Source organism: Anomalospiza imberbis, unplaced genomic scaffold (assembly GCF_031753505.1).
Source record: "Anomalospiza imberbis isolate Cuckoo-Finch-1a 21T00152 unplaced genomic scaffold, ASM3175350v1 scaffold_105, whole genome shotgun sequence".
NCBI lineage: Eukaryota > Metazoa > Chordata > Aves > Passeriformes > Viduidae > Anomalospiza > Anomalospiza imberbis.
This window is the reverse complement of record NW_027099438.1, coordinates 1-27,690: the sequence shown is the minus strand read 5'-3', so window position 1 is coordinate 27,690 and position 27,690 is coordinate 1. Positions and strand designations below refer to the sequence as shown.

The following is a 27,690-nucleotide window of genomic DNA, read 5'->3' as shown; positions in this document are numbered from 1 at the left end:
TGGGGGGGATTCTGGGGGAATTTTGGGACATTTTTGCGGGGATTTTGGGACATTTTTGAGGCATTTCCGGGCAATTCGGGGCCGTTCTGAGGGGGTCGAACCCACCGCGGTGGGAGGGGGAGGGGCGCCATCCTTCCCTCCCCTCCCCCCTCCCGCTCAATTCCGGTGCGCGGCCCCTTTAAGAGCCCCTCCCCCCTTTTTTGGGGGGGCCTCCCTCCCCCTTCCCCCCCTTCTGAATTTTGGGCTCTCCCATTTTGGGGGAGCGGCGCCCGAACCCCCCCTCCCCCCCCCACTTGGTTCGTTCCGGCCACGCCCCCCCGCGCTTCGGCCACGCCCCCTCCTCATTGTCCCAACGCGGGGAGGGCGTGGCCCCGATTCGCCCCGCCCATCCCCGCGCGGCTCCCAGCCAATGGGCGAGCGGCGGGGGCGTGGCTGCGGGGGCGGAGTGGACCAATGGCGGCGCGGGGGGAGGCGCGGCCCGGGCGCTTCTTAAGGCGGCGCCGGGCGGGGGGGGCGCGAGCGGAGCGCGGAGATGTCGGCGAGTCACGACAGCCGGTGCGATACGGGGCGATACCGGGCGGTACCGGGCGCTACGGGAGCGGCGCGGCCGCGGGAGGGGAAGGGGAGCGCGCCCCCGCGTGAGGGGAGGGTTTTGGTGGGGGGGGGGGGGGAAATGGCGGCGCTTTCTCCTCACCGCCGCGATTCTCTGAGGGGAGCCCGGCGCTTTTTCGGCGTTCCCGGCCCGGCCCCGCCGCCCCGCGGGGTTTCCGTCCGGTTTTTTTCCCGTTTATTTTGCGGTTTTTGCCCCGGTTTTTTTTTAAATTCCCCCCTCCCCCGCCCCACGTGGTCAGCGCCGCGCGCGCGCCTCCATTGTTCCACCCCCCCCCCCTCACGGCGGGCGCGGTGACGTCACGCGCGGCGCGGCGTGTGGATTGGCCGGTTCGTGAGGGGGGGACAGGAAGTGGGCGGGGCTTCGCCTGACGGCGCGATTTCCGGTGGCGCCGCGTGGTCGGAGGGGGGAGGGGGAGGGGCTGGAGCCGCTTCCGATCACGTGGGTGGGCAAAAAAAAAAAAAAAAGACGTGAGGCTGTCGCGATAGCGCGGCGGTGACGTCACGATATGGGGCGGTGACGTCATGGCGACGCGGTTTAACCCACACCACCACCCCCCCCCGGCAGATCTCGCGAGAGCGGCCCCGAGGGGATGGAGCCGGACGGGGTCATCGAGGTCAGGAACCGGGAAGGACTGGGAGGGGTTAAAGTCAAACTGGGATGGACTGGGAAGGGTTAAAGTCAAACTGGGATGGACTGGGAGGGGTTAAAGTCAAACTGGGATGGACTGGGAAGGATTGAAGTTAAACTGGGTAGGGTTAAAGTTAAACTGGGAAGGACTGGGAAGGGTTAAAGTCAGACTGGGAAGGGTTAAAGTTAAACTGGGGTGGACTGGGAAGGGTTAAAGTCAGACTGGGAAGGGTTAAAGTCAAACTGGGATGGACTGGGAGGGGTTAAAGTTAAACAGGAAGGGACTGGGATGAACTGGGAAGGGGTAAAGTGAAACTTGGGAGGGGTCAGAGCCATACTGGGATGGACTGGGAGAGGTAAAATCAAACTGGGATGGACTGGAGGGGTCAGAGCCATACTGGGATGGACTGGGAGAGGTAAAATCAAACTGGGATGGACAGGAGGGGTCAGAGCCATACTGGTCAGACTGGGCCGAGCCCTCCTCCTCCTCACTGGGGCAGGGCTGGGCCGGTTTCCACCAGTTTAAACCGGTTCGTACCAGTCGCGTGGGCCATGGGGCTCCGTGCCGCTCCTTACTGGTCCGTACTGGTCTGTACTGGTGCAGAGCAACTGGCACGAGGTGGTGGACAGCTTCGACGAGATGAACCTGTCGGAGGCGCTGCTGCGCGGGATCTACGCCTACGGCTTCGAGAAACCCTCGGCCATCCAGCAGAGAGCCATCCTGCCCTGCATCAAAGGTAAACGCACCTGGGCAGGTGTGACCAGTACGGACCAGTATGGACCAGTATAGACCAGTACGGACCAGTACGGACCAGTACAGACCAGTACAGACCAGTACGGACCAGTACAGAGCAGTACAGACCAGTACAGACCAGTACGGACCAGTACAGAGCAGTACAGCACAGTACAGCCCAGTACAGACCAGTACAGCACAGTACAGCGCAGTACAGACCAGTACAGACCAGCCATCCTGCCCTGCATCAAAGGTAAACGCACCTGGGCAGGTGTGACCAGTTCGGACCAGTACAGACCAGTATAGACCAGTACGGACCAGTACGGACCAGTACGGACCAGTACAGACCAGTACGGACCAGTACAGAGCAGTACAGCACAGTACAGACCAGTACAGCCCAGCCATCCTGCCCTGCATCAAAGGTAAACGCACCTGGGCAGGTGTGACCAGTACGGACCAGTACAGACCAGTACAGACCAGTACAGACCAGTACGGACCAGTACGGACCAGTACAGACCAGTACAGACCAGTACAGCACAGTACAGACCAGTACAGCACAGTACAGACCAGTACAGACCAGTACAGCCCAGCCATCCTGCCTTGCATCAAAGGTAAACGCACCTGGGCAGGTGTGACCAGTACAGACCAGTACAGCCCAGTACAGACCAGCCATCTTGCCCTGCATCAAAGGTAAACTCACCTGGGCAGGTGTGACCAGTACGGACCAGTACAGACCAGTACAGACCAGTACAGACCAGTACAGACCAGTACAGCCCAGCCATCCTGCCCTGCATCAAAGGTAAACGCACCTGGGCAGGTGTGACCAGTACGGACCAGTACAGACCAGTATAGACCAGTACAGACCAGTACGGACCAGTACAGACCAGTACAGACCAGTACAGCCCAGCCATCCTGCCTTGCATCAAAGGTAAACGCACCTGGGCAGGTGTGACCAGTACAGACCAGTACAGCCCAGTACAGACCAGCCATCTTGCCCTGCATCAAAGGTAAACTCACCTGGGCAGGTGTGACCAGTACGGACCAGTACAGACCAGTACAGGACCAGTACAGACCAGTACAGACCAGTACAGCCCAGCCATCCTGCCCTGCATCAAAGGTAAACTCACCTGGAACACCTGGGCAGGTACATGGAACTTGTCCCAGTATAAACCAGTACAAGCCAGTACAGCCCCAGTGCTCCCAGTACACACCTGTGACACACCTGTGTGTGTTCACCTGTCCCCAGGTTATGACGTCATCGCGCAGGCGCAGTCCGGCACAGGTGACACACCTGTGACACACCTGTGTGTGTTCACCTGTCCCCAGGTTATGACGTCATCGCGCAGGCGCAGTCCGGCACAGGTGACACACCTGTGCACACCTGTGACACACCTGTGTGTGTTTACCTGTCCCCAGGTTATGACGTCATCGCGCAGGCGCAGTCTGGCACAGGTGACACACCTGTGACACACCTGTGACACACCTGTGTGTGTTCACCTGTCCCCAGGTTATGACGTCATCGCGCAGGCGCAGTCCGGCACAGGTGACACACCTGTGCACACCTGTGACACACCTGTGTGTGTTTACCTGTCCCCAGGTTTATGACGTCATCGCGCAGGCGCAGTCTGGCACATGTGACACACCTGTGCACACCTGTGACACACCTGTGTGTGTTCACCTGTCCCCAGGTTATGACGTCATCGCGCAGGCGCAGTCCGGCACAGGTGACACACCTGTGACACACCTGTGCCCACACCTGTGTGTGTTCACCTGTCCCCAGGTTATGACGTCATCGCGCAGGCGCAGTCCGGCACAGGTGACACACCTGTGACACACCTGTGTGTGTTTACCTGTCCCCAGGTTATGACGTCATTGCGCAGGCGCAGTCCGGCACAGGTGACACACCTGTGACACACCTGTGACACACCTGTCTGTGTTCACCTGTCCCCAGGTTATGACATCATCGCGCAGGCGCAGTCCGGCACAGGTGACACACCTGTGCCACACCTGTGACACACCTGTGACACACCTGTGTGTGTTCACCTGTCCCCAGGTTATGACGTCATCACGCAGGCGCAGTCGCGCACAGGTGACACACCTGTGACACACCTGTGACACACCTGTGTGTGTTTACCTGTCCCCAGGTTATGACGTCATCGCGCAGGCGCAGTCTGGCACAGGTGACACACCTGTGTACACCTGCCTTTGTTCACCTGTCCCCAGGTTATGACGTCATCGCGCAGGCGCAGTCCGGCACAGGTAAAACCGCCACCTTCGCCATCTCCATCCTGCAGCAGGTGGAGCTGGAGCTCAAGGCCACGCAGGCGCTCGTGCTGGCCCCCACGCGCGAGCTGGCCCAGCAGGTACCAGTATGAACCAGTATGAACCAGTACAGGACCGGGCCGGGCCGGTTTGGAGGGGTTTGGGCCAGCTCAAACCAGTACAAACCAGTCGGGGGGGGGGGCGGGGGACAGGTGTGAGTGGCTGCTGGGGATGGTGGTGCACCTGTGCAGGGACCAGTTTGGACCAGTATAAACCGGTTTTGGACCAGTATAAACCAGTTTGGACCAGTATGGACCAGTATAGCTCAGTCTTAATTATTTCAAACCAGTACAAACCAGTATAACCTGGTCACAGTGGCTCCAGACCAGTACAAACCAGTATAAACCAGTACAAACCAGTCGGGGGGGGGTGGGGGACAGGTGTGAGTGGCTGCTGGGGATGGTGGTGCACCTGTGCAGGGACCAGTTTGGGACCAGTATGGACCAGTATAGCCCAGTCTTAATTATTTCAAACCCGTACAAACCAGTATAACCTGGTCACAGTGGCTCCAGACCAGTACAAACCAGTATAAACCAGTATAACCCATTCACTATGGCTCCAAACCAGTGCAAACCAGTCCGAGCTGGTCGAGGTTAGACTAAACCAGTAAAGGCCAGTATATCCCAGTATAACCCAGTCTTAATGGCTCCAAACCAGTCCATGCCAGTATAACCCACTCCAAACTGGGCTAGACCAGTACAAACCAGTCCAAACCAGTATAACCTACTTCAAAGTGGTCTAGACCAGTATAAACCAGTCCAAACCAGTATAACTCGGTCTTAAAGGCTTCAAACCAGTATAAACCAGTATAAGCTAGTCTTAACAATTCCAGACCAGTATAAACCAGTATAGACTTGCCTTTAATGACTCCAAACCAGTATAAACCAGTCCAAACCAGTATAACCCACTCCAAAGTGGTCTAGACCAGTATAACCAGTCCAAACCAGTATAACCCACTCCAAAGTGGTCTAGACCAGTATAAACCAGTCCAAACCAGTATAACCCACTCCAAATTGGTTCCTGCCATTCCAAACCAGTACAAACCAGTACAAACTGCTCCAAACCAGTATAAAAAATTCCAAACCAGTATAAACCAGTACAAACTGCTCCAAACCAGTATAAATCAGTGTAAAACATTCCAAACCAGTATAAACCAGTACAAACTGCTCCAAACCAGTATAAAATAATTCCAAACCAGTATAAACCAGTACAAGCCAGTACAAACTGCTCCAAACCAGTATAAAACATCCCAAACTGTTCCAACCCAGTATAAACCAGTACAAGCCAGTACAAACTGCTCCAAACCAGTATAAAAAATTCCAAACCAGTATAAACCAGTACAAACCAGTACAAACTGCTCCAAACTAGTATAAAACATCCCAAACTGTTCCAACCCAGTATAAACCAGTACAAACCAGTACAAACTGCTCCAAACCAGTATAAATCAGTATAAAACATTCCAAACAGGTCCAAACCAGTATAAACCAGTACAAACCAGTACAAACTGCTCCAAACCAGTATAAAACATCCCAAACTGTTCCAACCCAGTATAAACCAGTACAAGCCAGTACAAACTGCTCCAAACCAGTATAAAAAATTCCAAACCAGTATAAACCAGTACAAACCAGTACAAACTGCTCCAAACTAGTATAAAACATCCCAAACTGTTCCAACCCAGTATAAACCAGTACAAACCAGTACAAACTGCTCCAAACCAGTATAAATCAGTATAAAACATTCCAAACAGGTCCAAACCAGTATAAACCAGTACAAACCAGTACAAACTGCTCCAAACCAGTATAAAACATCCCAAACCCGTCCAAACTGGTCCAAACCAGTATAAACCAGTACAAACCAGTACAAACTGCTCCAAACCAGTATAAAAATTCCAAACCAGTATAAACCAGTACAAACCAGTACAAACTGCTCCAAACCAGTATAAAACATCCCAAACCCGTCCAAACTGGTCCAAACCAGTACAAACCAGTACAAACTGCTCCAAACCAGTATAAAATAATTCCAAACCAGTATAAACCAGTACAAACCAGTACAAACTGCTCCAAACTAGTATAAAACATCCCAAACCAGTCCAAACCAGTATAAACCAGTACAAACGAGTACAAACTGCTCCAAACCAGTATAAAAAACTCCAAACCAGTATAAACCAGTACAAACCAGTATAAACTGCTTCAAACCAGTATAAATCAGTATAAAACATTCCAAACCGGTCCAAACCAGTATAAACCAGTACAAACCAGTACAAACTGCTCCAAACCAGTATAAAACATTCCAAACCGGTTCAAACCAGTATAAACCAGTACAAACCAGTACAAACTGCTCCAAACCAGTATAAAACATCCCAAACTGGTCCAAACCGGTCCAAACCAGTACAAACCAGTACAAACCAGTCCCCGCCGCCTGGGCAGGGCGGGGTCCGCTGGCCCCGATCCCAAATCCGGCGGGGGGCAGAGCAGCTCCCAGTTCATCCCAGTCCGGCCCATTGCCCAAACTGGTTCATGCCTGGGGAACACGGTGACGTCACCGTGACGTCAGCGATGACGTCATCGCGCCCGGGAGGGGAAAGGGCAGAATCTATAGATTTTGGGGCTTTTTTGGGAGAGTTTTTGGGGTGTTTTTGTGATTTTGGGTTTTTTGGGGATTTTTTGGGCAATTGTAGGGGTTTGTGGGGGGATTTTTGGGGTTTTTTGGGCTCTTTTGGGGGCTTTTTGGGATTTTTTAGGGGGTTATTGCTGGGATTTGGGGGGGGGGTTTGAGGGGAATTTGGGCTTTTTGGAGGTTTTTTGGGGGGATTTTTTGTTTGTGGAGTATTTGGGGTTTTTTGGCTTTTTTTTTGGTGTTTTTTTTGTGATTTTTGTGGATTTTTGGGCTTTTTTGGGGTCTTTTTGGGAGGGTTTTTTGGAGCTTTTTGAGTTTTTTTGGTTGCTTTTTTGGGTTTTTTGGTGATATTTTTTGGGTTTTTTGGGCTTGGATCTTTTGGGGGGGATTCTGGGGGCTTCTTTTGGGTTTTTTTGGGGCTTTTTGGGGCCTCTATTTTGGGCTTTTTTGGGTTTTTTTCGAGGTTTTTGTGGGGTTGTTTAGGGTTTGGGGGGTTTTTTTGGGCTGTTCTTTTTTTTTGCTGATGATGTCACCGATGACATCACCGATGACATCACAGATCCAGAAGGTGCTGATGGCTCTCGGGGACTGCGTGGGGGCCTCAAAAATGGGGTTGTTTATTGGGATTTTGGGATTTTAATGGGATTTTGGGGTTTTTATTGGGATTTTGGTGTTTTCGATGGGATTTCAGCGGGGATTTCGGGGTTTTTTTGGCTGACGACGTCACTGATGATGTCATTGATGACGTCACAGATCCAGAAGGTGGTGATGGCCCTCGGGGACTACATGGGGGCCTCGTGCCACGCCTGCATCGGCGGCACCAACGTCCGGCCGAGGTGCAGAAGCTGCAGCTGGAGGCGCCGCACGTCGTGGTGGGGACCCCGGGGCGCGTCTTCGACATGCTCAACCGGCGCTACCTGTGTGAGCGACCCCGAAATCCCCGAAATTCACCCCAAAATCGGGATCGGCGACCCCGAAAACCCCAAAGTGCCCACGCAGAATACCCAAAAATGGCCAAAATCCAGTGAGAAAGGGGCTAAAAATGGGGAAAATCCGATTTAAAATGGGGGCTGGGGGCGCTCAACTGGCGCTACCTGTGTGAGCGACCCCGAAATCCCCCGAAATTCACCCCAAAATCGGGATCGGCGACCCCGAAAACCCCAAAGTGCCCACCCAGAATACCCAAAAATGGCCAAAATCCAGTGAGAAACGGGCTAAAAATGGGGGAAAATCCGATTTAAAATGGGGTCTGGGGCGGCTCAACCGGCGCTACCTGTGTGAGCGACCCCGAAATCCCCGAAATTCACCCCAAAATCGGGATCGGCGACCCCGAAAACCCAAAGTGCCCACCCAGAATACCCAAAAATGGCCAAAATCCAGTGAGAAAGGGGCTAAAAATGGGGGGAAAATCCGATTTAAAATGGGGTCTGGGGCGGCTCAACCGGCGCTACCTGTGTGAGCGACCCCGAAATCCCCGAAATTCACCCCAAAAATCGGGATCAGCGACCCCGAAAACCCTAAAGTGCCCACGCAGAATACCCAAAAATGGGGAGAAATGGGAAAAGATGGCAAAAATCCAATTGAAAATGGGTTAAAAATGGCCCAAAATGAGAGAAATCCAATTGAAAATGGCCAAAAATGGGAAAAATCCAGTTTAAAATGGGTTAAAAATGGCTAAAAATGGCAAAAATCTGATTAAAAATGGCCAAAAATAGGAAAATCAGTTTAAATACAGGTTAAAAATTGCTATAATCTGATTAGAAATGCCCTAAAATCTCAAATTTTTGGGATTTTTTCCCAATTTTTTGGGGTTCCCCTGTTTTTTGGGATTGGGATTTTTGGGGAATTTTGGGATTTTAGGGATTTTGGGGCCCCCCTGTGATGAGCTGCGTGTCACCTGACCCCGGGGGGTGGTCCCGGCCCCGCGTCCTGCGCGGCCCCGACCCCAAAACCCCCGGGGGCTGATCATCGCCTGGACTGAGGGGGGCACCCAAAAATCCCCAAAATCGCCCCAAAATCACCCCAAAAACCCCCAAATCACCCCAAAAATTAAAAAAAACCCCCAGAAATCCCAAAATTTACCCCAAAAATCCCCGAATCACCCCAGAAGTCCCAAAAATAACCCCACAAATCCAGCTTTAAAACCCCAAAAATCCCAAATCGTCCCAAAATTCTGGCTTAGATCCCCAAAATCACCCCAGATTTCCCCAAAATTCTCCCCAAATCCTCTGAATTTTTCCCCAAATCCCTAAATTTCTCCCAAAATCCCCCCAAAAAAACCCATTTTTCCTCCCTAAACCCCCGCCAAAACCCCAAATCTTTTGAAACATCCCCCCAGAGTCGCTGGAATTTCTTCAAAATCCTCCAAGATTTTCCCCAGATTCTCCAAAAATCGCCAAAATTTCCCCAAAATCCCCCACAATTTTTCCCAAATCCCCCAATATTCTCCCAAAATCTCCCAAGTTTTCCCAAAATTCTCAAAGTTTTCTCAAAATGCACAAAAATTTCCCCAAAATCCTCCCAAAACCCCCGCTTTTCCTCCCGAAAAACCCCAAAGCCCCTGAAAAACCCCGGGATCCCCCCCAGGTTTTTGAGTTTTCCCGAATTCCCCCTTTTTAGCCCCGAAGTTCATCAAGATGTTCGTGCTGGACGAGGCCGACGAGATGCTGAGCCGCGGCTTCAAGGACCAGATCTACGACATCTTCCAGAAGCTGAGCGGGAACACGCAGGTGGGGGGACCCCAAATCGCCCCAAAATCCCCCCAAAATCCCCAACATTCCCAGATTCCGGGAAAATCACACAGTCCCCCAAAATAACGGCCCCGAAACGCCAGGATTTCGCCCGCGCTGGGTAAGGGGGGTTTCGGGAGAATTTTGGGGAATTTTCCCAACATTTTGGGGGATTTTGGGGAGGATTTTTGGGAGAATTTTGGGGATTTTTCCCAAAGTTTTGGGGGATTTTGGGGAGGATTTTTGGGAGAATTTTGGGGAATTTTCCCAAGATTTTGGGGAGGATTTTTGGGAGAATTTTGGGGAATTTTCCCAAAATTTTGGGGGATTTTGGGGAGGATTTTTGGGAGAATTTTGGGGAATTTTCCCAAAATTTTGGGGGATTTTGGGGAGGATTTTTGGGAGAATTTTGGGGATTTTTCCCAATTTCTTTTTTGGTTTTGGGGAATTTGAGGTGATTTTTTGGGGATTTTTCCCAAAAGTTTGGGGATTTGGGGAGGATTTTGGGTTTTTTCCCCTCAGTTGTGGGAGGATTTTTGCCTAAATTTTTGGGTTTTTGGGAGGGATTGGGGGAGGCTTGGAAAGTCCTGGGAAATTTTGGGGGAATTTTTGGGTTTTTGGGGTTTTTTTAGGGGGATTTTGGGAGAATTTGGAATTTTGGGGGGATTATTGGAGTCCTGGGTTGGTTTTTAGGGGTCCGGTTTTGATTTTTTGGGGAATTTTGCGGTCCTGGTCCCATTTTTGGGAGGTTCCTGGGGAGGTTTTGGGATTTTTTGGGGTCCCAACCCCGTTTTTGGTGGTTCTGGGGTGGATTTTGGGGGTTCCTGGGTCCATTTTTAGGGTTCCCAGGGCTGATTTTGGGTTTTTTTGGGGTTCCTGACCTCACTTTTTGGGGGCCTGAGCACAATTTTGGGGTTTCTTTCCCATTTTGGGGTTCCTTTTCTTGTTTTTTTAAAGTCCTGCCCCCATTTTTCAGGGTCCTGACCCCATTTTTTGGGGCCCTGATCCCATTTTTAGGCTCTCTACCCCATTTTCAGGGTCCCGATCCCATTTTTTTATGTCTCAATCCCATTTTTGGGGTGGTGACCCCATTTTTGGGGGTCCTAACCCCATTTTCAGGTTCCGAATCCCATTTTTTGGGGTCCCCATCCCATTTTTCAGGGCCTGATCCCATTTTTTTGTGTCCCAATCCAATTTTCGGGGTCCCTATCCAATTTTCAGGTTCCAAAACCCATTTTTTGTGGTCCCAATCCCATTTTTTAGGGTCCCAATCCCATTTTTGGGGGTTCTGACCCCATTTTCAGTTTCCAAATCCCATTTTTGGGGGTCCCGATCCCATTTTTTGGGATCCCGACCCCATTTTCAGGTTCCAAATCACATTTTTTGGGGTCCCAGTCCCATTTTTCAGGGTCCCAATCCCATTTTTTTGGGGTCCTGACCCCATTTCTTGGGGTCCCGACCCCATTTTCAGGTTCCAAATCCCATTTTTCGGGCTCCTGGTCCCATTTTTCAGGGTCCCAATCCCATTTTTTGGGCTCCCAGTCCCATTTTTCAGGGTCCAAATCCCATTTCTTGGGGTCCCGACCCCATTTTCAGGTTCCATATCCCATTGTTTGGGCTCCAATCCCATTTTTCAAGGTCCTAATCCCATTTTTCGGGCTCCCAGTCCCATTTTTCAGGGTCCCAATCCCATTTTTTGGGCTCCCGACCCCATTTCTTGGGGGTGCCCATCCCACTCCGGGGCGCTGACGCCCTTCTCGGGGTGCTGCCCCGCAGGTGGTGCTGCTGTCGGCCACGATGCCGCTGGACGTGCTGGAGGTGACCAAGAAATTCATGCGGGACCCGATCCGGATCCTGGTGAAGAAGGAGGAGCTGACGCTCGAGGGCATCCGCCAGTTCTACATCAACGTCGAGAGGGAGGTCGGAACTGGGGCAAAATCCGCCGCTTTGGGGCTTCGGGGCAGCAACCCCAAACGTGGGCAGTTTGGGGGGTTTTTGGGAATTTTTTGGGATTTTTTTTGAGGGGGTTTTTTGGGGATTTTTGAGGGTTTTTTTTGGGGGGATTTTACTGGATTTATTTGGGATTTTTTTTCAGGTTTTTGGGAGGTTTTTTTGAGGTTCTTCGGGGGATTTTTGGGGGTTTGTTGGGAATTTTGATCCGGATCCTGGTGAAGAAGGAGGAGCTGATGCTCAAGGGCATCCGCCAGTTCTACATCAACGTCGAGAGGGAGATCGGAGTCACTTTGGGGCAGGAACCCCAAACTTGGGTAGTTTAGGGTTTTTTTTGGGATTTTTTTTGGTTTTTTTTTGGGTTTTGGGTCATTTTGGGTCCATTTTGGGTATTTAGGTTCCATTTGGGGTCATTTTTGGATATTTTGGGTCCATTTTGGGTCCATTTTGGGGTAATTTCGGGTTGTTTTGGGTAATTTGGGTCCATTTGGGGTAATTTTGGGTCCATTTTGGGGTAATTTTGGGTTATTTGGGGTCCATTTTGGGGTAATTTCAGGTTATTTTGGGTAATTTGGGTCCATTTGGGGTAATTGTGTGTCCATTTTAGGGTAATTTTGGGTTATTTTGGGGAATTTGGGTCTATTTTGGGGTCCATTTTGGGGTAATTTCAGGTTATTTTGGGTAATTTGGGTCCATTTGGGGTCAGCCCCTCTCCCACCCCCGCATGGCCTCAGGATTTGTGGGGTGGCCCCGTGGCCCCCCCGCAGTGACCCCATGCCAGAGTGACCCCCCCGGACCATGGGCTGCCCCTCCCCCTCCGTGGGGCCGGCCCCTGAGCGGGGGGGGACAGCGACCGCAGGGGGAGGGGTCAGTTCTGGTCACCAAGGGTCAGTTTGGGTCAGTTCGGGTCACTTTGGGTCCGTTCGGGTCACTAAGGGTCACTGTGGGTCAGTTTGGGTCAGTTCTGGTCACTTAGGGTCCGTTCTGGTCACTTTGGGTCCGTTCTGGTCACCAAGGGTCAGTTCTGGTCACTTTGGGTCCGTTCTGGTCACTTTGGGTCACTTTGGGTCAGTTCTGGTCACTAAGGGTCACTTTGGGTCACTTTGGGTCAGTTCTGGTCGCTAAGGGTCAGTTCGGGTCACTTTGGGTCAGTTTTGGGTCACTTTGGGTCAGTTTGGGTCACTTTGGGTCCGTTCTGGTCATTTTGGGTCGCTGTGGGTCGGTTCTGGTCACTTTGGGTCAGTTTGGGTCACTTTGGGTCAGTTTGGGTCACTTTGGTTCAGTTCTGGTCACTTTGGGTCCGTTCTGGTCATTTTGGGTCGCTGTGGGTCGGTTCTGGTCACTTTGGGTCAGTTTGGGTCACTTTGGGTCAGTTCTGGTCACTAAGGGTCACTTTGGGTCACTTTGGGTCCGTTCTGGTCACTTTGGGTTGCTGTGGGTCAGTTCTGGTCACTTTGGGTCAGTTTGGGGTCGTTTCTGGCCACTCTTGGTCAGTTTGGGGTCACTATCATCATTCAGCGGTCACTCAGCGGTCATTTGTCCGGCCAGGAGTGGAAGCTGGACACTCTGTGTGACCTCTACGAGACGCTGACCATCACCCAGGCCGTGATCTTCATCAACACCCGGCGCAAGGTGGACTGGCTGACCGAGAAGATGCACGCCCGGGACTTCACCGTGTCCGCGATGGTTAGTGGTCACTCAGGGGTCACTGGGGGTCAGCGGGGGTCAGCGATGGTCAGTGATGGTCAGTGTGGGGTCAGTGATGGTCAGTGATGGTCACTGGGGTCAGCGATGGTCAGTGATGGTCACTGGGGGTCAGTGTGGTCACTCAGGGGTCAGTGATGGTCACCGATGGTCACTGGGGTCAGTGATGGTCAGTGATGGTCAGTGATGGTCAGCAATGGTCAGCGATGGTCACTGGGGTCAGTGATGGTCAGTGATGGTCACTGGGGTCAGTGATGGTCACTGGGGTCAGCGATGGTCAGTGATGGTCACTGGGGTCAGCGATGGTCAGCGATGGTCAGTGATGGTCAGTGATGGTCACTGGGGTCAGCGATGGTCAGCGATGGTCAGCGATGGTCACTGGGGTCAGCGATGGTCACTGGGGTCAGTGATGGTCAGTGATGGTCATTGGGGTCAGTGATGGTCACTGGGGTCAGTGATGGTCAGCGATGGTCAGCGATGGTCACTGGGGTCAGTGATGGTCAGTGATGGTCAGTGATGGTCACTGGGGTCAGTGATGGTCAGTGATGGTCAGTGATGGTCACTGGGGTCAGTGATGGTCAGCGATGGTCAGTGATGGTCACTGGGGTCAGTGATGGTCAGCGATGGTCAGTGATGGTCACTGGGGTCAGTGATGGTCAGCGATGGTCACTGGGGTCAGTGATGGTCAGTGATGGTCACTGGGGTCAGTGATGGTCACTGGGGTCAGCGATGGTCAGTGATGGTCACTGGGGTCAGCGATGGTCAGCGATGGTCAGTGATGGTCAGTGATGGTCACTGGGGTCAGCGATGGTCAGCGATGGTCAGTGATGGTCACTGGGGTCAGTGATGGTCAGTGATGGTCACTGGGGTCAGTGATGGTCAGCGATGGTCAGTGATGGTCACTGGGGTCAGTGATGGTCAGTGATGGTCACTGGGGTCAGCGATGGTCACTGGGGTCAGTGATGGTCAGTGATGGTCATTGGGGTCAGTGATGGTCAGTGATGGTCATTGGGGTCAGTGATGGTCACTGGGGTCAGTGATGGTCAGCGATGGTCAGTGATGGTCACTGGGGTCAGTGATGGTCAGCGATGGTCACTGGGGGTCAGCGATGGTCACTGGGGTCAGTGATGGTCAGTGATGGTCATTGGGGTCAGTGATGGTCAGTGATGGTCATTGGGGGTCAGTGATGGTCACTGGGGTCAGTGATGGTCAGCGATGGTCAGTGATGGTCACTGGGGTCAGTGATGGTCAGTGATGGTCAGTGATGGTCACTGGGGTCAGTGATGGTCAGTGATGGTCAGTGATGGTCACTGGGGTCAGTGATGGTCAGCGATGGTCAGTGATGGTCACTGGGGTCAGTGATGGTCACTGGGGTCAGCGATGGTCAGCGATGGTCAGTGATGGTCACTGGGGTCAGTGATGGTCAGCGATAGTCAGTGATGGTCAGTGATGGTCAGCGATGGTCAGCGATGGGATGGTCAGCGATGGTCAGTGATGGTCAGTGATGGTCACTGGGGTCAGTGATGGTCAGTGATGGTCAGTGATGGTCACTGGGGTCAGTGATGGTCAGTGATGGTCAGTGATGGTCACTGGGGTCAGTGATGGTCAGCGATGGTCAGCGATGGTCAGTGATGGTCAGTGATGGTCACTGGGGTCAGTGATGGTCAGCGATAGTCAGTGATGGTCAGTGATGGTCAGCGATGGTCAGCGATGGGATGGTCAGCGATGGTCAGTGATGGTCAGTGATGGTCACTGGGGGTCAGCGATGGTCAGCGATGGTCAGTGATGGTCACTGGGGTCAGTGATGGTCAGCGATAGTCAGTGATGGTCAGCAATGGTCAGCGATGGTCAGCGATGGGATGGTCACCGATGGTCAGTGATGGTCAGCGATGGTCACTGGGGTCAGTGATGGTCAGTGATGGTCACCGATGGTCACTGGGGTCAGTGGTGGTCAGCGATGGTCACTGGGGTCAGCGATGGTCAGCAATGGTCACCGATGGTCACTGGGGTCAGTGGTGGTCAGTGATGGTCAGTGATGGTCAGTGATGGTCACTGGGGTCAGTTCTGGTCACCGATGGTCACTGGGGGTCAGTGGTGGTCAGCGATGGTCACTGGCTGACCGAGAAGATGCACGCCCGGGACTTCACCGTGTCCGCGATGGTCGGTGGTCACTCAGGGGTCACTGGGGGTCAGTGTGGTCACTCAGGGGTCAGTGTGGGGTCAGTGGTGTGGGAAAGGGGCCAGCGGTCACTGTGGCCAGTGGGGGAGGGGCCAGTGGTCACTGTGGCCAGCAGCGGTGGGGGAGGGGCCAGTGGCCAGTGGGGGAGGGGCCAGTGGTCACTGTGGCCAGCAGGGGTGGGGGAGGGGGTCAGTGGTCACTGTGGTCAGTGGGGGTGGGGGGAGGGGCCAGTGGTCACTGTGGCCAGCGGGGGTGGGGGAGGGGCCAGTGGTCACTGTGGTCAGTGGGGGGAGGGGGCCAGTGGTCACTGTGGCCAGCAGCGCTGGGGGAAGGGCAACCCCCAAATTCTCCAGGCTGGGGGTGTGGCCTAAACCCGGGAAGGCGTGGCCTAACCGCGGGCGGGGGGCGTGTCCCGGCCTGACCCCGCCCCTCGCGCAGCACGGGGACATGGACCAGAAGGAGCGTGACGTCATCATGCGGGAATTCCGCTCCGGCTCCAGCCGCGTGCTCATCACCACGGACCTGCTGGTCAGTGCCGCCCGGCCCCGCCCCCGAAACGCCCCTGCCTCGGTTTCCCCGAGATTCCAGGGGAAAAACCAAAAATCCCTGAAAAAACAAAAAAAAAATCCTGAAAAACCCGAAGGTTTCCGGTTTTTTCACAGGAATTTTGGGTCCCTGCCCCTCCCCCGCCCCCAAAAAATCCCTGCCTCGATTTCCCCAAAATTCCTAAAAAAAAAAACCCAGGTTTTTTTTCTGTTTTTTTTGAGTATTTTTGGGGGTTTTTCTGCTTCTTGGGGGAGATTTTTGGGGTTTTTGGGGGGGATTTTGGGGGGGGTTTTGGGGGGAGATTTTTGGGGGGACGTTTTTCTCTTTTTTGCGGCAGGTTTTTTGGGTTTTGGGGGAGAATGTTCTGCTTTTTGGGGGAGGTTTTGGGGTTTTTTTGGGGGGAGGTTTTTTGGGGGTTTGCGGGGGGTTTTGGGGAGGTTTTTTGGGGTTTTGGGGGAGGTTTTGGGGGGTTTTTTGGGGGAGGTTTTTTAGGGCTTTGGGGAGGGTTTTGGGGGAGGTTTTCGAGGGGTTTTTGGGGAGGTTTTGGGGGGGTTTTGAGGGTTTTTTGGGGAGGTTTTGGGGGTTTTTTGGGGAAGGATTTTTGGGGCTTTGGGGGGGGGTTTGGGGTTTTTTGGGGGAGGTTTTTGGGGAGGTTTTGGGGGGTTTTTTTGGGGGGGGTTTGCGGGGTTTTTGGGGAGGCTTTTTGGGGGGAGGTTTTTTGGGGCTTTGGGGAGGGTTTTGGGGGGAGGTTTTTGAGGGTTTTTTGGGGAGGTTTTGGGGGGGGGGTTTGAGGGTTTTTTGGGGGGTTTTGCGGGAGATTTTTAGGGTTTTTTTGGGGGGATTTGAGGCTTTTTTGACCAAAAACCCGCCTCCCCGCAGGCGCGCGGCATCGACGTGCAGCAGGTGTCGCTGGTGATCAACTACGACCTCCCCACCAACCGCGAGAACTACATCCACCGGTCAGCGCGGGGAACCGGGATTTCGGGGGAATTCTGGGGCAAATTTAGGAGCTTTTGGGACATATTATGGGATTTTGGGGAGTTTTTGGGTTATTTTGGGGGGAATTTAGGGGATTTGGGGGGATTTTTTTTTATTTTGGAAATTTTGGGGGGGTTCTTCGGGATTTTGGGGAGTTTTGTCGGGGATTTTTTGGAGGATTTTTGGGAACTTTTGGGAGTTTTTGGGAGATTTTTTGGGAATTTTAGGGCAAATTTATTTTTTTGCCCCAAATTGGAATTCTTTTTCCCCCAGATCAGGGTTTTTTTTTTGCCCCAAATGGGAACTTTTTGCCCAAAATCCGGGTTTTTTTTTGCCCCGTTCCAGGATCGGCCGCGGGGGCCGCTTCGGCCGCAAGGGCGTGGCCATCAACATGGTGACGGAGGAGGACAAACGGACGCTGCGGGACATCGAGACCTTCTACAACACGGCCATCGAGGAGATGCCGCTCAACGTGGCCGACCTCATCTGAGACACCCGAAAACGAGCAAAACCACAAAAAACCGCAAAAAAAACCCAAAAAAACTGCAGAAAAAACCCCCAAAAAACTGAAAAAAACCACAAAAAACCAACAAAGAACACAAAAAAACCCGACAATAAACAAACAAAGCTGCCCCTCCCCCACCCCCCCCTTGTTCCCAATTTTTTTCCACTTTACCCCCAATTTTTTTCCCTTTGTTTTTTAGAATTTTTTTCCTAAATTTTCTTCCTATTTTTTAATTTTTTTTCCAGTTTTCCCCATTTTTTCAGATTTTTTCTCCATTTTTTTTTTATTTTCTCCATTTTCCCCCCCTTTTTTTCCCCATTTTTTCCAGATTTTTTTCTTCAATTTTTCCATTCTTTAGCTTTTTTTTCCGTTTTTTTCACCTTTTTCCCAATTTTTTTCCTATTTTTTTTTTCCATTTTCTCCCATTTTTTTCCCTTTTTTTAAAATTTTTTCAATTTTTCTGCAGCTTTTTAAAATTTTTAAATTTTTTTCCCTTTTTTTTTTTTTCCATTTTTTTAAATATATTTCTTTTTTTCACAATTTTTTTTTTTCCTTTTTTTTTCCCCATTTTCTGATTTTTTCCAATTTTTTTTTCCCCAATTTTTTCTAAGTTTTCCCCATTTTTCCTTTTTTTGCAGTTTTTTAGAATTTATTTCCGTTATTTTTTGATTTTTTTTTCCCCTTTGTTTTCCAGATTTTTTTTAAATTCCAAATTACCCCATTTTTTTGCATTTTTCCTGCTTTTTCTCTGTTTTTCCTCAATTTCCCCCCCTTTTTTGGGGTCATTTTCCTGGATTTTATTGAAGTTCCAAACTTGGTGCTTTCCCCCTCCGTCCCTCCCCCCCACTCTCCCTTTTTTCCCTTTTTTTTCCCTTTTTTTCCCCCATTTTTCCCCATTTTTTCCACTTTTTTAAGGCCATTTTTATGAATTTTTAAAACTGGTGCTTTCACCTCCTCCCCCTCCCCCACTCCCCTTTATTTTCCTTTTTATCCCTATTTTTTCCTCTTTTTTTTTTTATTTTTACACATTTTTAGGCTCATTTTTAAGGATTTTTGGGGCTGCTTTGAACCCCGCCCTCCCCCACATTTTCCCCCCAATTTTTCTGCATTTCCCCCCAGTTTTTTGGGGTTTTCCTCCATTTTTTCCCAATTTCTCCCTTTTTTCGGTTCTTTTTTGCAGTAATTTTATCCTTGCCCCTTCCCCCTCCTTTTCTCCCCCCTTTTTTCCCCATTTTTCCCCCTTTTTTAATCTCATTTTCCCGGGAATTTCCCCAGGTTTTTGGGGTTTTTTTCCCCTTTTTAGGTCAATTTTAGGGTTTTTATTCCCAAAAATCATCGCTTTTTGAAGGGGTCCGAACCCGCCCCCTCCCCGCCCCTCTTTTTTCCATTTATTTGCTTTTTTTTTGGGGATTTTTGGGATTTTTTTTGGGATTTTTGGGGTTTTTTTTTTTTTTTTTTTTGGATAAACGTCACTTTTTGGGGGTCTCACACCCGCCCCCTCCCCCCACCCCCGGCCCCTCCCCCACCCCCCCTTTTGTAACGTTTATTTATTCAAATAAAAACGATTTTGGGACAAAAGCGACAAAATTTTTTTTGGGATTCGGGGTGGGGGGAAGGGGGGAGGGGAGGGAAAATTTTGGGGCTCTTGGAGCCCAAATTTGGGTCCTAAAGTGGCTGAAAAACCCTAAAAAAAACTAAAAAAAACCCCAAATTCTCAAAATTTGGGTCCTGTACCCCCAAAATTTAAATTCCTGACCCCCAAAAATCCCTAAAATTTTGGTTCCTGACCCCCAAAATGCCAAAAATTGCGTTCTTGAACCCCCAAACCCCCAAAATTTAGGGTTCTGCATCTCCAAAATTCCCTGAACCCCCAAAATCTGCCCCGGGACCCCCAAATTTGGGCTTTGGACCCTCCGGGACCCCCAGATTCTCCCCAGAAATCCCTCGGAGACCACAAAATCCGCCTGAGCCCCCCAAAATCGGGGCTGACCCTCCCAAATTCGGCTCCTTGAGCCCCTGGGACCCCCAGATTTGGGTCCTGGACCCCAGAATCCCCCCGAAACCCTTCGAGAAAACCCCCAAAATCTCCCCAAAATCCCCCCCAGACACCAGAGAGTCCCCGAGTTCATTCACTGCATCATCTGAGACCCCCCAAAAATCCACCTGAGACCCCCGAAATCCACCTGAGACCCCCAAAAATCCACCTGAGACCCCCGAAATCCACCTGAGACCCCCAAAAATCCACTCCAGACCCCCAGAAATCCACCTGAGACCCCAGAAATCCACCCTGAGACCCCCAAAAATCCACCTGAGACGCCAAAAAATCCACCTGAGACCCCCAAAAATCCACCTGAGACCCCCGAAATCCACCTGAGACCCCCAAAAATCCACCTGAGACCCCCGAAATCCACCTGAGACCCCCGAAATCCACTCCAGACCCCCAAAAATCCACCTGAGACCCCCAAAAATCCACCTGAGACCCCAGAAATCCACTCCAGACCCCCAAAAATCCACCTGAGACCCCCAAAAATCCACCTGAGACCCCCAAAAATCCACCTGAGACCCCCAGAAATCCACCTGAGATCCCCGAAATCCACCTGAGACCCCAAAAATCCACCTGAGACCCCAGAAATCCACCTGAGACCCCCAGAAATCCACCTGACAACCCCCAAAAATCCACCTGAGACCCCCAAAAATCCACCTGAGACCCCCGAAATCCACCTGAGACCCCCAAAAATCCACCTGAGACCCCCAGAAATCCACCTGAGACCCCCAAAAATCCACCTGAGACCCCAAAAAATCCACCTGAGACCCCCAGAAACCCACCTGAGACCCCCGAAATCCACTCCAGACCCCCAAAAATCCACCTAAGACCCCCAGAAATCCACCTGAGACCCCCAAAAATACACCTGAGACACCCAAAAATCCACCTGAGACCCCCGAAATCCACTCCAGACCCCCAAAAAATCCACCTGAGACCCCCCGAAATCCACCTGAGACCCCCAAAAATCCACCTGAGACCCCCCGAAATCCACCTGGAGACCCCCAAAATCCACCTGAGACCCCCAGAAATCCACCTGAGACCCCCGAAATCCACCTGAGACCCCCGAAATCCACCCGAGACCCCCGAAAATCCACCTGAGACCCCCGAAATCCACCTGAGACCCCCAAAAATCCACCTGAGACCCCCGAAATTCACCTGAGACCCCCAAAAATCCACCTGAGACCCCCGAAATCCACCTGAGACCCCCAAAAATCCACCTGAGACCCCCGAAAATCCACCTGAGACCCCCGAAATCCACCTGAGACCCCCAAAAATCCACCTGAGACCCCCGAAATCCACTCCAGACCCCCCAGAAATCCACCTGAGACCCCCGAAATCCACCTGAGACCCCAAAAATACACCTGAGACCCCCGAAAATCCACTCCAGGCCCCCGAATCCGGGGTGCGCCCCGCGGCCTCGGTGTCCCCGGGGGGCTCGCGGGGCCGGAACTGCGGCAGAAATGGGGGAAATTCCCCCTCAAACCGGGGAAATCCGGGCTGGAACAGAATTTTGGGGTTTTTTTACCCTCTCCCCCCCCCACCCCCCAGCCCGAATTTCGGGTTTTTTCCCCCCGAATTTTGGGTTTCTTTTCCCGTCACCCCCCCAAAATGTTTCTTTTTCCACCCAAAACTTTCCCGCTTACCGCTCGCTTCGCCTTTTTTTTATCCAAATCCAGAGGACTGGAGGCAAAATCCAACCTATGGATCCCAAAATCCCCCCCAGAAAAACGCCAAAAAACCCCAAAACTCCCCAAATTCCCCCATTTCCAACATGGCGGGCGCGCCCTGCCGTACGGTGACATCAACTGTGCGCCAGTTACGTCATGAAGAACGCGCCGGCTCGGACATGGCGGCGCCCTTTTCCGTACGGCAGTGTCGCGCGGGGGAAATGGCGGCGCCCGCGTCCGTACGTGACGTCATCGGGAGGCGCCGCGCGACGATGCTGGAGGCGCTGGGCGGCGGGGGGCTGCTGCTCGTGAGGGGGTGCGCGGGATTTGGGGGGGAATTTGGGGATTTTTGGGGGTTTTCTGGGGGATTTTGGGGGGCGATGGCGGTTTGGGGGGGCCGGGGGGACGCGGCAGGCCGGAGGGGATTTGGGGGGGACCCGGGGGGGGGGGGGGGGATTTTGGGGGGATTTTTGGGTGGTCCCAGGTGTGAGGGCGGGGGGGGGGATATTTGGGGAATTTCGGGGGGGTTTTGAGGGAATTCGGGGGGGGGTGTGGAATTTGGGGGGGGTCTGGAATTCGGGGGGGGGGTCTGGAATTTGGGGGGGTCAGGAATTTGGGGGGGTCTGGGTCTGGAATTTGGGGGGGGTCTGGAATTCGGGGGGGGTCTGGAATTCGGGGGGGGGGTCTGGAATTTGGGGGGGTCTGGAATTTTGGGGGGGGTCTGGAATTCGGGGGGGGTGTCTGGAATTTGGGGGGGTCTGGAATTAGGGGGGGGTCAGGAATTTGGGGGGGGGTCTGGAATTTGGGGGGGGTCTGGAATTCGGGGGGGGGTCTGGAATTCGGGGGGGTTTCTGGAATTCGGGGGGGTTTCTGGAATTTGGGGGTCACCCCGGGGGTCTCCCCCGTCCCCCCTCAGACAGCGCCGGGTCCGAGGGGCGCAGCCTCCTGAGGGCGATCGCCAGCGAGGCCGCGGCCAGGTCAGGGCCCGGGGGGAACTGGGGGGATTTTGGGGAAATTTGGGGAATTTTGGGGGGATTTTGAGGGAATTTGGGGGGATTTTGGGGGGATTTTGGGGGAATTTGGGGGAATTTTGGGGGATTTTGGGGGGATTTCGGGGATTTTTGGGGGGTGGGGGCGGTCAGGAGGAATTCGGGGGCGGTTTGGGAGGGATCTGGGGTGGTCTGGGGGCTCTGGGGGGAGGGCTTGGGTGTTCCTGGGAGGGTTTTGGGGGGTTCGGGGCATTTTTGGGGAGGTTTTGGGAGCGTTTAGGGGTTTTGGGGCGGTTCGGGGGATTTTTGGGCTGCTTTGGGGAGCTTTTATGGGTTTTTGGAGGTTTTTAGGGCGGTTTTGGGAGGGGGTTTGGGAGTTTTGGGGGTTTTTTTGGGGGGTTTGGGGCTTTCTGGGGGTCCCGAAGGGCTCCGAGCCCCCCAAATCTCCCCCAGGGCCGAGCAGGTGCTCGTGGTGCTCCTGGAGGTGCCACGGGAGCAGTTCCAGGAGGGGCTGAGCCCCCACGTCCGGGAGCGGTGAGTGGGGGCACGGAGCGCCCCAAAACAGCCCGAAACACCCTAAAGCCCCCTGAAACACCCAAAAAGTGCCCCGAAAACACCCCGGAACACCAAAAAAAACTGCCTGGAAAACCCCAAAACACCTCAAAAATTCCGAAAATCCCCAAAAGCACCCTAAAAACACCCCAAAAAAACAGCGTGAAAATTACCCCAACACCCCCAAAACCCTCTAAAACCCCCCAAAACCCCTTCAAGAAACCCCTCAAAAAACCCCAAATCCCCGGAAACCCCCCCAAAAACGCCCTGAAAGCCCCCAAAACACCCCAAAAACAGCACCCTAAAACCTCCCAAAACCACCCCAAAAACAAAATGAATAACATGAGATCTCAAAAAACCCCAAATCCCCGCCCCCAAACATCCCCAAAATGCAATCCCCCTTAAATTCCCCAAAATCCCCCCCAGATCACCCCAAAATCCCCCAAATCCCCCTTAAATTCCCCAAAATCCCCCCCCAAATCCCCCCAAACCCCCCAAATCCCCCTTAAATTCCCCAAAATCCCCCCTGAACCCCCCAAATCCCCCTCAAAAATCCCCCCAAATCCCCCCCAAATCCCCCTTAAATTCCCCAAAATCCCCCCCAAATCCCCCCAAACCCCCCAAATCCCCCTTAAATTCCCCAAAATCCCCCCTGAACCCCCCAAATCCCCCTCAAAATCCCCCCCAAATCCCCCCCAAATCCCCCTTAAATTCCCCCAAATCCCCCCTGAACCCCCCACATCCCCCCCAAATCCCCCCATAACCCCCCAAATCCCCCCAAAATCCCCCAAACCCCCTTAAAGTCCCCCAAATCCCCCCAAAAATCCCCCCCAAATTCCCCCCAAATCCCCCCCAAACCCCCCCCAAAATCCCCCAAACCCCCCTTAAATTCCCCCAAATCCCCCCAAATCCCCCCAAACCCCCCCCTGAACCCCCAAAACCCCCCGTTTCCCGCCCTGACCCCCCCCCAATTTCCAGGCTGCGCTTCCGGGACCTTTTCGGGGACCCCCTGGGCTGGCTGGGCCGGGACCCCCCGGGCCCGGGGGGGGTCCTGGGGGGGCTCCTGGGGGGGCTGCCCTCCCCCCCCGGGACGCTGGTGCTGGACTCGCTGAGCTGGGCCCTGCTCCGGCTGCCCCTCCCCCCAGCTCTGCCGGGGGCTGGGGGCGCTGCTGGGGGGGGGCGCCCCCGACGGTGAGGGGGGGGGAGGGGATTTGGGGGAAAGTTTGGGGGATTTGGGGAGGGTTTGGGGGGGTTTGGGGGGGGTTTGGGGGGGGTTCAGGGGGATTTGGGGAGGGTTTGGGGGGTTTCAGGGGGATTTGGGGAGGGTTTGGGGGGATTTGGGGAGGGTTTGGGGGGATTTGGGGGGGGGTCAGGGGGATTTGGGGAGGGTTTTGGGGGGATTTGGGGGGGGTCAGGGGGATTTGGGGAGGGTTTTGGGGGGATTTGGGGGGGGTTCAGGGGGATTTGGGGAGGGTTTGGGGGGGTTTGGGGGGGGGTTTGGGGGGGTCAGGGGGATTTGGGGAGGGTTTGGGGGGGATTTGGGGGGGTTCAGGGGGATTTGGGGAGGGTTTGGGGGGGGTCAGGGGGGGTCAGGGGGATTTGGGGGGGTTTGGGGAGGGTTTCAGGGGGATTTGGGGAGAGTTTGGGGGGGGGTTGGGGAGGGTTTCAGGGGGATTTGGGGAGAGTTTGGGGAGGGCTTGGGGGGATTTTGGGGGGTTCAGGGGGATTTGGGGAGGGTTTGGGGGGTTTCAGGGGGGGTTCAGAGGGATTTGGGGAGGGTTTTCAGGGGGATTTGGGGAGGGTTCAGAGGGATTTGGGGAGGGTTTGGGGAGGTTTGGGGAGGGTTTGGGGGGATTTTGGGGGGGTTCAGGGGGATTTGGGGAGGGTTTGGGGGGGATTTGGGGGGGGTTTGGGGGGGTTGGGGGGTTTCAGGGGGATTTGGGGAGAGTTTGGGGGGTTTCAGGGGGGGGGTCAGGGGGATTTGGGGGGGTTCAGGGGGATTTGGGTTCAGGAGGATTTGGGGTTTTCAGGGGGATTTGGGTGTTTGGGGGGCTTTGGGGGAATTTCAGGGGGATTTGGGGAGGGTTTGGGGGGATTTTGGGGGATTTGGGGAGGGTTCAGGGTGATATGGGTGTTTGGGGGGGTTTGGGGGATTTCGGGGGGATTTGGGGAGGGTTTGGGGCGGTTTGGGGGAATTTCAGGGGGTTTTGGGGGGAGGTTTGGGTGATCTGGGGAGAGTTTGGGGGGATTTGAGGGGGCCTTGGAATGATCCAGGGGGGATTTGGGGGAAATCCTGGGGGATTCAGGGAGGATTTGGAGGCTGCGGCAGCGTTTTGGGGAGGTGCTGGGGGGCTTTGGGAGGATTTTGGGGAGGTCTGGGGGCCTTGGAGGATGTTCGGGGGGGGTGCTTGAGGGGTCTGGGGGTGTTGGGGGGGATTTTGGGGGGCTTTGGGAGGATTTTGGGGGAGTTTCGGGGTCTTGGGGTGTTTTTTAGGGGATTTTGAGGAATTTCGAGGTGATTTTGGGGTTCCCCAATTTCCCCCCGTGCCCCCCCCCCCCCAGAGCCCCCTCCCCGAATTGTGGCGCTGCTGCACCAGGACCTGCACCCCCCCCCCAGTTTTGGGGGCTCTCGGGGGGTCTCGCCCGGGCCCAGCTGATCCTGGGGGGGGCCCCCCGAGACCCCCGGGGCCCCCCGGAGGCTGCGGCTGCTCAGGGACCCCCGAAAAGGGGGGGGACCCCTCCAGGTGGGGGGGCTGGGGGGATTTTGAGGGGGGCTGGGGGATTTAAAGAGGAGTTTTGGGGGATTTTGGGGGGTCCTGGGGGGGGGTTAGGGGGATTTAAAGGGGATTTTTGGGGGATTTTGGGGGGTCCTGGGTGGGTTTTGGGGGATTTAAAGAGGAGTTTTGGGGGATTTTGGGGGGTCCTGGGTGGGTTTTGGGGGGTTTTAAAGGGGATTTTTGGGGGATTTTGGGGGGTCCTGGGGGGGGTTAGGGGGTCCCGGAGGATTTTCCTGGGTTTAAAAGGGATTTTGGGGGGTTTAAAGGGGATTTTGGGGGTCCTGGGTGGGTTTTGGGGGCTTTAAAGGGGATTTTTGGGGGGTCCTGGGTGGGTTTTGGGGGCTTTAAAGGGGATTTTGGGGGGATTTCTGGGGATTTTGAGGGGTCCTGGGGGGATTTTGGGGAGTCCTAGGGGGGCTTTAAGGGGATTTTTGGGGGGATTTAGGGGGAGATCTGGGGGTCCTGAGGTTTGGAGGGTAATGGGGGGGATTTTGGGGACATTTGAGGGGATTTGGGAAATTTAGGGGAGGATTTGGGGGGATTTTGGGTGAATTTTGGGGGGATTTTGGGTGAATTTTGAGTGGATTTTGGGGGAATTTTGAGTGGATTTTGGGGGGATTTTGGGTGAATTTTGTGTGGATTTTGGGGGGATTTTGGGTGAATTTTGAGTGGATTTTGGGGGAATTTTGAGTGGATTTTGGGTGAATTTTGGGTGAATTTTGAGGGGATTTTAGGGAGATTTGGGGTATTTTTGGGGTGATTTTTGGGGTGAATTTGAGGATAAATTTGGGGTGGTTTTTGGGGTGAATTTGGGGCATTCTGGTGTCTCCCCTCCCCCCAGGAGACCCTCACCCTCCTCCCCGACGGCTCCTTGGGGGGGGCCCCCCCAGGCCGAGCCCCCCCCGACCGCCGAGGACCCCTCCCCCCAATTGGGGAGAGCCCAAAAAGCCCCAAAAAGCCCCAAATTTTGGGGGGGGCCCCCCCATGACGTTCCGCCTGGGGCTGTCGGGGGCCGAGCGGGGGGCGAGGGCGGCCCTGACCCCCCCGTACCTGCCCAGGTGAGTTTGGGACCCCAAATTCCCCTGAAATCACCCCCAAAATCCGCCAAGAATCCCTGGAATTCCTCCCCAAATCCCCCAAAAAATCCTCCCGAAACTGCCCCCGAAAAATCCCCTTCAAAATCCCCAAGAATTTGCTAAAATCCCCCCCAAAATCCACAAAAAAACCCCTAAAATTCTTCCCAAAATTCCCCCAAAATTCCCCCAAAATCCTCCCAAGATTCCCCTCAGAAATCCCCCAAATTTCCACCCTACATTTGCTAAAAGCCCCCCAAAATCCCTTACCATCCTCCAAAAACTCCTGAAAAGTTACCCAAATTCCTCAAAAACCCCCAAAATTCCCCAATTTCCCCAAAGTTCCTCAGATGTCCCCCCAAAATTTTCCTAAATTCCCCCCAAATTCTCTAAATCACCCAAAAATTCCCCAAAAATTCCCCAAAATTTCCCCAAAATTTCCCCAAGTCCCCAAATTTTCCTGGTAATTTTCCTAAATTCCTTCAAATTCCCCCAAATTCCCCCAAAATCCCCCCAAGATTTCCTAAATTCCCCCAGAATTCCCCAAATTTCCCCCCAAATTTCCCCCAGATCCTCCTAAATTTCCCCCCAGATTTTCCCAAAATTCCCCAAATTTCCCCCAGATCCTCCTAAATTTCCCCCCAGATTTTCCCAAATTCCCCAAATTTCCCCCAGATCCTCCTAAATTCCCCCAGAATTCCCCAAATTTTCCCCCAAATTTCCCCCAGATCCTCCTAAATTTCCCCCCAGATTTTCCCAAAATTCCCCAAATTTCCCCCAGATCCTCCTAAATTTCCCCCCAGATTTTCCCAAATTCCCCCAAATTTCCCCCAGATCCCCCTAAATTCCCCCAGAATTCCCCAAATTTTCCCCCAAATTTCCCCCAGATCCTCCTAAATTTCCCCCCAGATTTTCCCAAATTCCCCAAATTTCCCCCAGATCCCCCAGGAGCGACCCCGAGCCGCCCCCCGAGGACCCCGAGGACCCCGACGAGGACCTGGAGCTGTGACCCCCCCCGGGACCCCCAGATTTGGGGGGAAAAGCCCCGAGTGTGGGACCCCAATAAAGGAGCTGCTCCTCGCCTTC

General features: G+C 53.5%; 1 protein-coding gene and 1 pseudogene across 2 annotated transcripts; both read left to right on the top strand.

The window, feature by feature from the left end:
- The first annotated feature begins 437 nt into the window (after positions 1 to 437).
- On the top strand, positions 438 to 17,571 carry LOC137465716 (eukaryotic initiation factor 4A-I-like; annotated as a pseudogene). The gene is made up of 11 exons (XR_010994806.1): positions 438 to 555; positions 1,178 to 1,226; positions 1,845 to 1,977; positions 4,197 to 4,336; positions 7,665 to 7,832; positions 9,531 to 9,640; positions 11,417 to 11,560; positions 13,139 to 13,276; positions 15,912 to 16,001; positions 16,899 to 16,978; positions 17,343 to 17,571. The product of XR_010994806.1 is annotated as a eukaryotic initiation factor 4A-I-like (transcript).
- A 3,746-nt stretch (positions 17,572 to 21,317) lies between these two features.
- On the top strand, positions 21,318 to 27,651 carry ELP5 (elongator acetyltransferase complex subunit 5). Its single transcript, XM_068177757.1, has 7 exons — positions 21,318 to 21,521; positions 21,982 to 22,190; positions 22,656 to 22,736; positions 23,733 to 23,945; positions 25,317 to 25,498; positions 26,373 to 26,589; positions 27,553 to 27,651. Exons 1-7 carry the CDS (start codon positions 21,318 to 21,320, stop codon positions 27,611 to 27,613), a joined length of 1,167 nt encoding a protein of 388 aa, XP_068033858.1. The 3' UTR covers positions 27,614 to 27,651.
- Positions 27,652 to 27,690: the final 39 nt, after the last annotated feature.

Bases quoted from the DNA above. Each gene is read 5' to 3' on its own strand.
- ELP5 (XM_068177757.1), top strand. From the start codon at position 21,318: ATGGCGGGCGCGCCCTGCCGTACGGTGACATCAACTGTGCGCCAGTTA. The intron at 21,522-21,981 runs GTGAGGGGGTGC...GTCTGGAATTAG, and splicing joins GCGGCGGGGGGCTGCTGCTC to GGGGGGGTCAGGAATTTGGG. The intron at 22,737-23,732 runs GTGAGTGGGGGC...CCCAATTTCCAG, and splicing joins AGCCCCCACGTCCGGGAGCG to GCTGCGCTTCCGGGACCTTT.